The sequence below is a fragment of the Propithecus coquereli genome, unplaced genomic scaffold (assembly GCF_000956105.1).
Source record: "Propithecus coquereli isolate 6110/MARCELLA unplaced genomic scaffold, Pcoq_1.0 Scaffold3, whole genome shotgun sequence".
Lineage (NCBI taxonomy): Eukaryota > Metazoa > Chordata > Mammalia > Primates > Indriidae > Propithecus > Propithecus coquereli.
Genome location: NW_012148618.1, coordinates 15,127,526 through 15,139,619, shown reverse-complemented (window position 1 = coordinate 15,139,619; position 12,094 = coordinate 15,127,526). Strand labels below are relative to the sequence as shown.

At 40.9% G+C, this 12,094-nt stretch overlaps 1 protein-coding gene across 2 annotated transcripts in view; it reads right to left on the bottom strand.

Moving 5' to 3' along the window:
• Window positions 1-8,531, bottom strand: part of CASC4 (cancer susceptibility candidate 4) — a 146,509-nt gene extending 137,978 nt beyond the window's left edge. For both annotated transcript variants that reach the window (XM_012649435.1, XM_012649436.1), the window contains exon 1: window positions 7,799-8,531. In XM_012649435.1, coding sequence (XP_012504889.1) covers window positions 7,799-8,125 — 327 coding nt within the window. In that variant the 5' untranslated portion in view covers window positions 8,126-8,531. The remainder of the gene's footprint in view (window positions 1-7,798) is intronic.
• Window positions 8,532-12,094: the final 3,563 nt, after the last annotated feature.

The window sequence follows — 12,094 nt, the reverse complement described above, 5'->3', positions numbered from 1 at the left end:
AGGCTAGAAGTCCAAAATCAAAGTGTTGGCAAAGCTTTGCTCCCACTGGAGGCTCTAGGGGGAGGATCCTTCTACCTTCTGACAGCCTTCAAGCATTCCTTAACTTGTGAAAACAAAACTATTTCTGCCTCCATCTTCCACTCCGTCTTCCCAATGTGTCTTTGTGTCTTCACCTGGCATTCTCCACTCTGTTTTCTCTCTCTTCTTTTTTTTTTTTAATAGTCCAGAGGTCTTTTATTTTTTCACACCTGTTATACCATGAATTCATAGGGAACAGATTCTAGCAGCTCAGATTCCTTTTCACTGGTTCTCACAAAGTGTGCAGCTCTGGGTAAAGCAGGCTGGTGCTTCAGTTGAATCTAGGTACCTTTCTCTTTGGCTTCCTTCTTTTTCTGATCATTTTCCTTCACATTTTCAGGAAGCTATCTTGGCTCTTAGAGTGCTTAATATGCCCAATACCCCCACTAATTCTCTTGGCAAGAATCTTGCCCTTGTTTGTTTACAACAATGCCAACAGCATGCTAGGTAACACTAGAGTGTGTTACCTAGACTCTTCAAGTTTTGCATTGGTAACTTGTGGGGCATTGCTTTTTGAACAGTACCCATTCCTTTGATGTCTACAATATCACCTTTCTTGTAGATTTGAGTGTATGTGGTCAAAGGAACAACTCCATGTTTTCTAAAACACCTAGGGAACACATTAATATATCAGGTGTCTCTCCTCTTTCCTTTCGTGTTCATCATTTTGGCGAATTACTGGAAGATGTTGGTTATAGCCGAAAGGAAGATTGTTTTCTCTTCTTAAAAGGACTTACAAGTACATTTATAAGGCCTTATCCTAATTCAATATGACTTCATTTTAACTTGATTACATCTGCTAAGCACCTATTCCCAAATCAGGTAACATTCACAGGGGGTTAGAACTTCAACATTTCTTATTCAGGAATACACATCAACCCACAATGTTTTGTATCAGCACTAAGAACTACCATGAACCCACAGGAAAAAATGTAAAACATACTCTTATCTCAAGGAACTTAAAATTTTGTTGAGAAGACAAAGTTAGCACATCAGAAGCTATTAGTAAAAACTGAACAAAATAAGTTAGTGAGGTTCAAACATTAAATGTAAATTATGTATAAGGTAGGAAAAGCATTCTCCAGATCAAAAGTCCCAGGGGGCTTCAGGGTAGACATTGATCAGAAGCTGGATAAAAGATTAGTAGAATAAAGACACAAAAAAGAGGCAAGAGGCTAAGAATCAAACTTCAGGAACAAAGGCACAGAAACAGGAATTAATATAACACAGAAAGGCAAGTGGGGAGACATAAGCAAAACAACTAGTCTGGAACACAATTTGGGTTAGGAGATAGTAGGAGACAAAGGAAGACCTGAAAGATTAGAAAGCAGAATTCTGACTTGAATCAGTAAGTGGTACAACCACTCCGAAAATAAGGTTTGAGGAAGATAAGGTTTGCTTAAGGGAAGAACAACTGACTAAAAGAAATGGAGACCACGGCAAGGACACTAGTTAGGAAGCTACTAAATTCTCTATTCTGCAGCCAGAGTAATTTTTTTTTAACTCAATTTGATCAAGTAACTCTTCTGAATGTTGAATTACTCAATATAACATGCTAAAGGAGCCAAAGATAACACCAAAATTTCTAACTTCAGTCTTAATAATGGTTCCATGGGCATCACTTATGGGGGCAATCACATCATGGGGACCAAGAAGATAAGAAAGGGATATATTAATAATTTGGAGAGAAGTTGTCAGTTTTATATGATATATGAATAATTTGAGGTAGCAATTAAATTACAGATAGAACTTGGCCAGATTATGGCTGGTGAGGCAAAAGCAAAGTCAGGAATTATCATGTGCTGCATATTAGAACTGTAGAAGGCTGGTCCTCAAATTACAGAGAAATGGGCAGGCTGTAGAGAGTCAGCTAAAACAACTATGGGAGGAGTCAACTAAGTAATTGGAAATGGACCAGGAAATTAAAAAAAAAAAAAAAAAAGTCAGATATCCAGGAGCAAAGGGCAAGGTAGGAAGGCTAGAGCTGGGACCGGATCTCGGGCAGGAACACAGACAGAGCCCCATCCTGGAGAAAAGGTAGGACAGAAATAAGGAAGTAGCTATATAATAGTAACAGCTAATACAACATTTATCAAAATTTTTTTACTATATAGTAGGTGCTGTTTTAAGAATTTTCATGAATTTACTCATTTAAACTTGACAAAAATGAGAGAGATTATTACAATGGTCCTTGATTTACAAATGAGGAAACTGAGGCATGGAGAAGTTAAGTAATTTGCCCAAGGTTATACATTGCTAAATAGCAGAGTCAGGAATTGAATCCACAGTGAACATCTACTATGTGCCAGAGTTTTTACAAATACATATTTGGTATGTATATGAGTCTTATATACACATACACACATAATGAAGATATTTTTTGGGGAAAAAAATATATAATATGCTTTCCCATCCTCCTTTCTGGCACATGACCTTTTCACTACTCAACTAAAGTATACACTGCCTCAGGGAGGATTAGAGTTGTTAAAGGGAAAAAAGGTCATTTATCGTTCAGCTGCAAATCTCAAAACTGACTCATTATGTGTGTGCATGTTTGTCCTATGACAATTTTGACGAGAATTTTTTCTTTTTTTTGAGACAGGGTCTTGCCTGGGCTAGAGTGCAGTAGCATCATCATAGGTCACTACAATCTCAAACTCCTGGGCTCAAGAAATCCTCCTGCCTCAGCCCCCTGAGTAGTTGGGGACTACAGGTGCACACCACCACACCTAGCCAGTTTTTAAATTTTTTTGTGTAGAGACAAAGTTTCCATATGATGCCCAGGCTGGTCTAAACTGGCCTCAAGCAATCCTCCCTTCTCAGCCTCCCAAAGTGCTAGGATTACAGGCGTCAGCCAACATGCCAGACCTGAGGAGGACTTTTTCTACATTCTAACAGCTCCTTTTATCAATCACAAGCTTAACTTGGGCCACCTGGACCACATAGCTTTAGCATAAGCTACAGGTAGCAAGAATCCAAGTTAGGAGCCTGGTTCCGGTAGCTCGCACCTGTCGTCCCAGCTACTCAGGAGGCTGAACCAGGAAGATCACTGCTGTAGTACACTATGATCACACCTGTGAATAGCCATTGCACTCCAGTCTGGGCAACATAGCAAGACCTCATCTCTAAATAAATTAAAATAAAAAAGAATCCAAGTTAGGATAAGAGAAATACTCTATACCCCCAAAATAAAAGAAAGGACTTTTCACATAGAAAGAAGGAAGAAAAAGGCAGTATGTGGTGTGTGTGTGCATGTGTGTCATAGATCTCCCCTATTACAGGCTGAATTGTGTTCCCCCCCAATTCATATGTTGAAGTCCTAACCCCTAGGGCCTCAGAATGCAATCATATTTGGAGATAAGGTCTTCAAAGAGGTGATTAAGTTACAATGAGGCCATTAGTGTGGGGCCCTAATCCAACATGACTGATGTCCTTATAAGAGGACAAGATATTAGGGATGCACATGCACAGAGGGATGAAGATAAAGCAGCAAGAAGGCAGCCATCTATCTGCAAGCCAAGGATAGAGGCCTCAGAGGAAACCAACCCTGCTCGCACCTTCATCTTGGACTTCCAACCTTCAGAACTGTGAGAAAACAAATTTCTGTTGTTTAAGCCACCTGGTCTGTGGTAGTGTGTTATGGCAGCCCAAGCAAACAATATACCCCTCCAGGCTAAAACTCTTTAGAGGGAAGACAAAAAATAAGGTAAATTTGGGGGAATTCCAGAGAAGTGGGGCTTGTTTCTTACTTCCCTGGACACTGACGGGGGCAATTTCAAGCTCCCTTAAAGAATTTCAGGTAACAGATTGAAAATGGAAGAATAGCATAATAAATAGGAAGATGTCACATATCACCTTTCTGATTCCTTTGGAGAAGGGATTCCTGGATTTCCAAAGATAGTCTGACAGTAGCAACCAGCATATCTAGCATCCAGACCTGGTTTCTAATATCATTCTCCAATAAAAGGAACCAGGGCTCCTTGGAGAAATGGTTGACTCTAGGACTAGAGCAGGAAATACAGAAGATGAGCCTGGAGCATCTTATAGTGCCAAAAAGTAAGGAAAAACTGTGTATGAGGTATGTGGAAATCCTCTGTACTTTTTGGCACTATAAAAGTAAGCAAGGGATACAGAAGTCAACTGAGGGAGCTCCCCATTGGCCAGAGCCGGAACAATTTGAGCAATAAAATATATAAAACAACACTGGATTATAATCCAAAATATAAAATAAATATCCATGAGTCCATACTGATATAAATAAATGATTGTATAAATTAATAAATGAAGGAGAAGAGACAAATTTCCCATGCAGAAGAATTCCAGATAGTTTATGTAGGTACTCTGCCCTTAAGGAGAAAGAGCATAACTACTCACTCATTAAGTGAGGCTGTACAAGACTTTCTTCCAAAGCATACAGTATAGAAGGAGTTTTTTTAAAAGGGGGTAACTTTATAGTGGAGAAACATGAGAAGCACTACCTCAAGCCAGGGATCAAGGTTAATATCAACAGTGACAAGTCATTTTGAAACATGTACCCTTGATATGATGTGATGAAATTTGCCCTTTATCTCCACAGTCTTTCTCCCAAAAACCATAACCCCAATCTAATCCTAAGGAAAGAATCAGACAAATCCCAATTGAGGGACACTCTACAAAACACCTTTTCAGTAATCCTCAAAACTGCCAAGGTCATGAAAAACAAAGAAAGTCTGGAAAACAAGGAAAGCCTGAAAAGAAACTTAAGGAGACATGATAACTAAATGTAATGTGGTACCCTGGATGAGATCCTACAACAGGGAAAAGGACATTAGGAAAAAACTGAAAAAATTAGAATAAAATATAGACTTTAATAATAATATATCAATACTGGTTCATTAATGTGACAAATGCACCATGCTAATATAACATGTTAATGATAGAGGAAACTGGATGTGGGGTATAAAGAAGAGACAGAGACCAAGACTACCCTTTCCATTAAACAGCTCAGAGCCTCCTCATTAATGCCAAGAACATACCTTCACAAGCTCCCCAACAAAGATGTTATAGCTAGCTCAAAATATAGAACTGGCGTACAAGTAAGAGATAGATTTGTAAGCCAGCTGCATAGAATACTAACCAAACACTTAAGAGTAGTTACAATACCTAGCGCAATATTTCCCAAACTAGTGTGCTTTGCTACATTATTCTGAACCATGATAACAGGTAGGCCATGAAAACAGTAACCTCTGATAAAATAAACTGAAAAAGACTGAGTTAAACAAAACTAAACAAAACAAAACTAAACCGGCTTCTTTACTAATGGATTTCTCAGAGCCTTTACGTGCTAGCAGGCATGATGACCTCCACTTAACATTTCCCTCCAAAAAGGTTTTCCTTTTTACTCCTGACCACCTATGAACAATTCCAAGAAGAGTATTCTGTTTAACACCACTTCGGGGAATACTGCTGTATGGGGAGAGCAAAGGCCCAAGAATAGAGTCCATTATTAGGAGGTTGGAAAGAAAAAAAAAAAAATCCAAGCAAAGAATATAAAGAAGGTAGGAAGAGAATCTGGAGAATCAAATATTACAGAAGCAAGAAAGGAGATAGTTTCCAAAAAGCTAGAGACAATCAACAGGACTAAACTACTGAGAGATTAAACGCAATGAGAATAAAAATATTCTTTGGATTTGACTAGGAAGACTGCCACTTGTGACCTTCAAGAGAATAGCTTCAGAAAAGGAGAAGAAAGAAGGACAGCAGACAGAATTTTAAAAGATAAGGATGGGGATGAAAAAAGAGGAAGCAGATAGAACATTTATAGACCACTAATAATTTGAGTTTAGCAGTGAAAGTAAAAAGAGAAATTGGTTGACTGGGCAAAGGGAATATGGAGAAGAATAAAAAAATTAGAACAGGGGACATCTACACCTGGTTGAAGGTAAAAAGTGAAAATGAACAGAAAAAGGCTGATAATAACTCTCCAGTGGACCCAGGCATGGGTAGGGTGCACCCTGTAGTCCCACCTACTAAGAAGCTTGAGGTGGAGGATTGATTGAGGCTGAGAGTTTGCAGCCAACCTGGACAACATAGTGAGATTCTGTCTCTTTAAAAAAACAAAAGCAAAAAACAAATAACAGTCTAATAGATGGGAGAAATGGAATCCAGAGTATTAATTACTAGAAAAGACTTATCTTTCCTTTGAGATTGGAGAGAAGGATTTGAATAGTAATGCTTATATACGACGACATCATTTTAACACTCCAAAATTTCATGGATTTCTACCTACTCCACCCAAGAGTTTTTTAGTCTTCAGAGTTCAGTGTGTAGTATGTGCATAAATGTACTGAGCCCTTGCCCCTCTCAGAGGATGGCTATCATAGTGAAGAGGGGTTACAGAGAAACACTTAACTGAGGGCCTCAATTTTCGCGAAATAAGAAGCAAAGTAGAGGCTGATGATAATAGGGAAGTTGGGAATTCATAGAGATTTTGATTTATAATAATTTGCTATAAGTGATTTTGATGTGCAAAGTAAAAACCTGTAATTATAATGGGAATTTACACACAAAAATATGAAGATTACCAAAGAAGGGTCAAGAAAGAAAGGCATCTACTATCCCACCCAGAAATTTTACAACTCTACTATACCAACAGAAGTTGCATAGGTCATAAACTTATTAATATAGCCACCAATAAGCTGGTGAAAACAAAGACAATTTAGTAGCAGGTATAGTTATAATTCAGTGTTAAACTTTTTAGATTGAAAACTTTGTATGGCTTTCTATCTGCATAAAACACCAGCTCTTAGCCGGGCATGGTAGCATATTCCTGTAGTCCTAGCTACTCAGGAGGCTGAGACAGGAGGATCACTTGAGCCCAAGAGTTGGAGGTTGCAGTGAACTATGATTGCGCCACTATATTACAGCCTGGGGGACAGAGTGAGACCCTGTCTCTAAAAAAAGACAAATTTAAATACAAAAACAAAAAAACCCACACCAATCCTAATAGCTACTTAATCATACAGAAATTCATTTTATTTCTTTCAATGAGGTCACTGACATGTGACTCTGTTGCTTAGAACTTATTTTTAGATTCTACCCTTTTGGCTAATTCCATTAACAATTCAAATTGAGTAGATAATTATGGATCAACTATGTCCAAGTCACAAGTGTGGCTCATATATGGTTCCAGGGCCCATCTATCTTAGCATTTTGATCACAAAAAGGCAGTAATATCTCATTCTTTAATTAATAATACATCATCTTACAGAGATTTTAAAAGTCATACTGCTTAAAAAATATATGGTGACTAGAAGAGGCCCCATTCTTTAAATAAAGACATTAATATTAATCAGGGTGCACGGAATAAGGATGAGACAACAATACCCACACCAAACCCGGCAGTCTCCAGATTTGTGTGTCTGTGAACGGACGGCGGCCACATACATAGGCCAGACGACTACTACTGCCAGCTCAGCAGCTGGGTCTGGAAAAAAGGCGGCATCCACACACAGGCCACTCTTGAGAACCAAGAACTTATAGTCAGTTTTGTCTGGCAGAGACCAGAGAATGTGGCACTGATAAACCGGGAAAAGTCTGACAGAAACAGGGCTGCTGGCGATGAGGGGAGCCTCCAGGGCAGCAATCCTGAAAGGGATAAGGAAACCGCTGGCGGACAAACAACCCCCACCCCGGAGATGAAAGAAAATACGGGCGTTAAGGAGAAAGAGCTCGTTCTTACCTTGTCATCCTCGCATCTCTTCCCCAGGCCCTCCCTGGCCTGCAGCCGGCTGCTGAGGCGGCCGTAGTCAGCCTCCTTCTGGTCGATCTGTTTCTTGTGCGTGTCCACCAAGAGCAAGAGGTCCGAATTGCGCTTCTCCAGACGCCCGCGGGCCACCTCGGTGCGCTGGACCTGGCCCTGTAGCTCGGCCACCTCCTCCTGAAGCAGGACGTGGCGGGAGGAGATGCTCCAGTAGTTGAAGGCAAGGATGACGATCACCACCAGCAGCACCACCAGCACAAGGGAGGGCAAGCGGCCAGCCCGCCGGTTGGCCCCGAAACCCACCATGGGGCCGAACCGGCTGTACCCTAGGGCCTCGCCGCCGACACCTGCAGGCAGAAGCTCAGGCCTCGGCTGGAGTTGCCCGGGGTACACGGCCCCAGGGCTGGCTGAAGGAGGAGGCGGGCTTATCCGCTCGCCGGCGAGCCGGAGAAGGGGGCGGGGCCGCAAGCCGCAGGTCCCTCCCCGCCCCCCCTCCTGAAATCAGGCCAAAGCGGGTTCCGAAGGCTTTGAACCTGACCCGGCGCCGGCCCAAGGGAACCTGGAAAATCCAACTGCCCGCACCCCGAGCCCAACACCTCAGGGTTGGGAGGCGGGGAAAGGAGCCGGAAGAGGGTGGATTTACCCTAGCCCCGCCCACTGGCTGGACCGGGTCGCGTAGGGGGCCATTTCCTAGTTTCTGCTGGCATCCCCTCTTCTCGCGAGAAAGTGGGCTTCCTCTAGCCCCCTTGCGGTCTTATCGCGCGAGGGTTTTCTCTGTTGAGTAGGATGCTGTAAATTTTGGCGGTTTGGGATTTCTCCTGCACCTGGGTTGGGAGTCCTAGCTGCTATTACCTGCTGGACTCGAAGAGGGACGTCTGGGGCTGCGACCGAACAATAGGGAAAACAGTAGGTGAGCTGCAGCCAGAAACCCACACCTAGAAAGGTTTTGTACTTGCTTCATTGGAAGGGAATTTTCTCGTTTGTGCTAACGGTGTGGAAAGAAAACAACAGCAACAACAAAGACTATAAAATAGCAGTGTCCCAACCATTACGGAGAAAAGCTGGAGGAACCATGCTTTAGGACTGAGAGGGGTGGTCCCACCTTCGTTTCCAAGGTTCCTGCTTTCACAAACGAAAGAATTTGGAATGTAGTTGGCTCCTGGTTTTAAACGCACCGCTTCTTTTGCTTCAACTGGGCTTTTGAAGAGAAAGTCCAGCAGCTGTCCTCAATGAATGGTAACTAATGCACTGTTACTGACAACGAATGCATTCTGGGTTAGAAATAATAGCTCCCTTACAAATTGTTTTTGCGCGGCTAGTCTAATATCAACAGTATAGTTTTACAGATGAGGAATCCAAGACACAAAGGTGTTCAGAAACTTTCTCAAAGTCCCATATCTTGTTTGAAATAGAATTAGGCTTGAATCCAGATCACTGGACTCTAAACACCATTGCTCTTTGCATTATAGCAGGCTAACTGTTGCCATATGTTCAATGTTAATTTCAGCGATGCAGAGAAAGCCCCGCCTCTTGTTTTTCTTTGCATGGTTCCTTTTTTCATACATAGAAAAATAAAAAGTTACTGGCTCTATCCTGTTTAAGGAAAGGATGGAGGTTTATTTTTCAGACCTCAGGCTCATGGAAATGAGCATAAAACTTCAAGAATGGAAAAACTGCGGTATTTGTATTCAAATCAGAGTAGTATGATTTTGAGGCAGGAAAACTTATCTTTGAATAATTATTGTATGCTTCCTGTCCAGTTCAAAAATAGTTACATGCCTAATGATCCTACAGCAGCCTGGAAAAATTATTGAACCTTCAAGGAATTATGATTTCTTTCTCATAGATGCATGTACAGAAAAACAACCCTAAAATTATTAATACTTCATGTCAAACTTGAGCTCTAGCTTCAGAAGACCTAAGAAATCCCCTCCACTCTCAGGTGACAAGCAGACTTTGGCAAAAGGAAACAAAGCAAAATGGGAAATGATTAGCAATAATGAGCCTTCCATCTCTCCTTTCCTCAGCTTATATTGGCCTTGCTCTGCTCAGCCAGCAGTTGAAAAGTATTCTATAAAGTGATGTTAACTGCTTAAGATGTTACTTTTTCCAAGAGTGTTTTCATTTTTTTATGGGATTCTGACAGATCGAAGAGTATAATATTGTATAAAATGTATACATATATATTTTCTCAACAGATGCTTAAAAACTATTTGGTACCATTATTCCATTTCACAGATGAGCAGAAATAACTTGCCCAAAGTCATACATCTAGTAAATGACACGGCTGACCAATCTTCTTTCTACTCTTCCCCAGGGGATTTCTTTTTTCGTTGTTACTTTGATGGTTCCCTCTTTCTGAGTCCAATCCAGATAGCTTCAAGACAGTATATAAGTGCTCTCCTATACATATTTCTGAGCTAGGCATTAAACAAATTAAGGTAAAAGGCAATTCCTTAAACCAAGTGATGAAGGTTAATATCAACAGTGATAATATGTTGACATCCTTGATATGATGTCAGGATTATAACACTCTGTGGTCTTCCTCTGAAAAACTCATAACCCCAGTCTAATCATAAGAAAAACATCAGACAAAACTCAATTGAGGGACATTCTACAAAATGCTTGGCCAGTACTCCTCAAAACTATCAAGGTCATTGAAAACAAGGAAAATCTGAAAAACTTTCATGGCCAAAAGAAGTGTAAGGGGACATGATGACTAAATGTAATGTGGTATGCTGGGTGGGATCCCGGAACAGAAAAAGGATATTAGGTAAAAACTAAGGAAATCTGAATAAAGTATGGACTTTAGTTAATGATAAATATTGAAGGAGCTCAGGAAATTTCACCCCAAAATATGACTCCTTGGTATAAAGAATATTTTGAATTGCAGGCCCCCGAAGGTCACCAAAGCACTGGAGGGGGCTTTCCCTTTATCTGCATAAACAGGACTGACCAGATCAAAAGAAGAAAGAGGGCAACTGACTTCCCTTCCTTTCCCTGTCATCTCAATATATTACAGGAAAAAAGATCAAGAATGCAACCAGACCTAATCCAAATCATTTAAAACATACTACCTGTCTCTCAGGTTAATTTATAAGTCAGTCTGTTTCCCCACCCAGTCATCCTCCCTAGCAACCCCTTATCTACCTATACTCCTCATTTCCCCCCCTCCCCTCTAAAAGGCATGTATAAAAATATCTGAACTTCATTCGGCTATTGGGTAACCACCCTTGTGATTCTCCCCATGCACATGGTATTAGTAAATAAACCTTTCTCTTATATATCTGCCTTAATTGTGAGTTGATGTTTCAGCAAACTTTCTAGGGAAAGGGTGAGTTTCCCCTCACGCCTACAGTATCAATACTGGTTCATTAATTGTGACAAATGCATCATACTAATGTAAGATGGTAGTAAGAGGGCAAACCGGGTGTAGGTTCTATGAGAAATCTATTTTCACAATTTTTCTCTAGATCTGTAACTTCTAAAATAAAAAATTTATTTTAAAAAAGCCAGTTCTTATCTTTTGAGATATCTTTTAGGTTATCAAGTATAGACACAAGTATAATCATGTGTGAAGTAAAATAAAATCTTAAGGCTCACCCCTCCACTGGCTGACTGAATGGACCCCCTCGTGGCCAAAGGAATATCCTAAAACTAAATTGCCTGCCAGGAGGAGGGGGGTCAGACATGCCTCATCATGCCTCCCTCCCTTCTTGGGGACATCCTTTGTAACCCATTAACAGGCCTAAGAGTATGCAAGACAAACCTGCAGGTCCTCAATTTACACGATGAATATATGTCAGGTGGCTTATGTCTGGTAAACAGCTCCTTATGTTAAAACATTCCAAGCCTTTAGACAAAGCTTCATGCCTTTAACCAATTACAAGTCAAAGAATCTTTAAACCCACTTATAACCTGTAAGCCCCCACTTCGAGATGGCCCACCTTTTCCGGCCAAACTAATATATACCTCCCACGTATTGATTTATGACTTTACCTGTAACTCCTGTCTCCCTGAAATGTATAAAACCAAACTGTAACCCAGCCACAGCGAGTCCACTTGCTCAAGGCTTCTTGGGCGTGGCACTGGGTCAAGGTCCTCAAATTTGGCTCAGAGTAAATAAATCTCTTTAAAATTATTTTAGAGGTTGGCTTTTTTTTCCATTGACACATGTAACTGGAAAGGCAATATAATCATAGATAAATAATGTTTTAAGATTTATGGCCGGGCGCGGTGGCTCACGCCTGTAATCCTAGCACTCTGGGAGGCCGA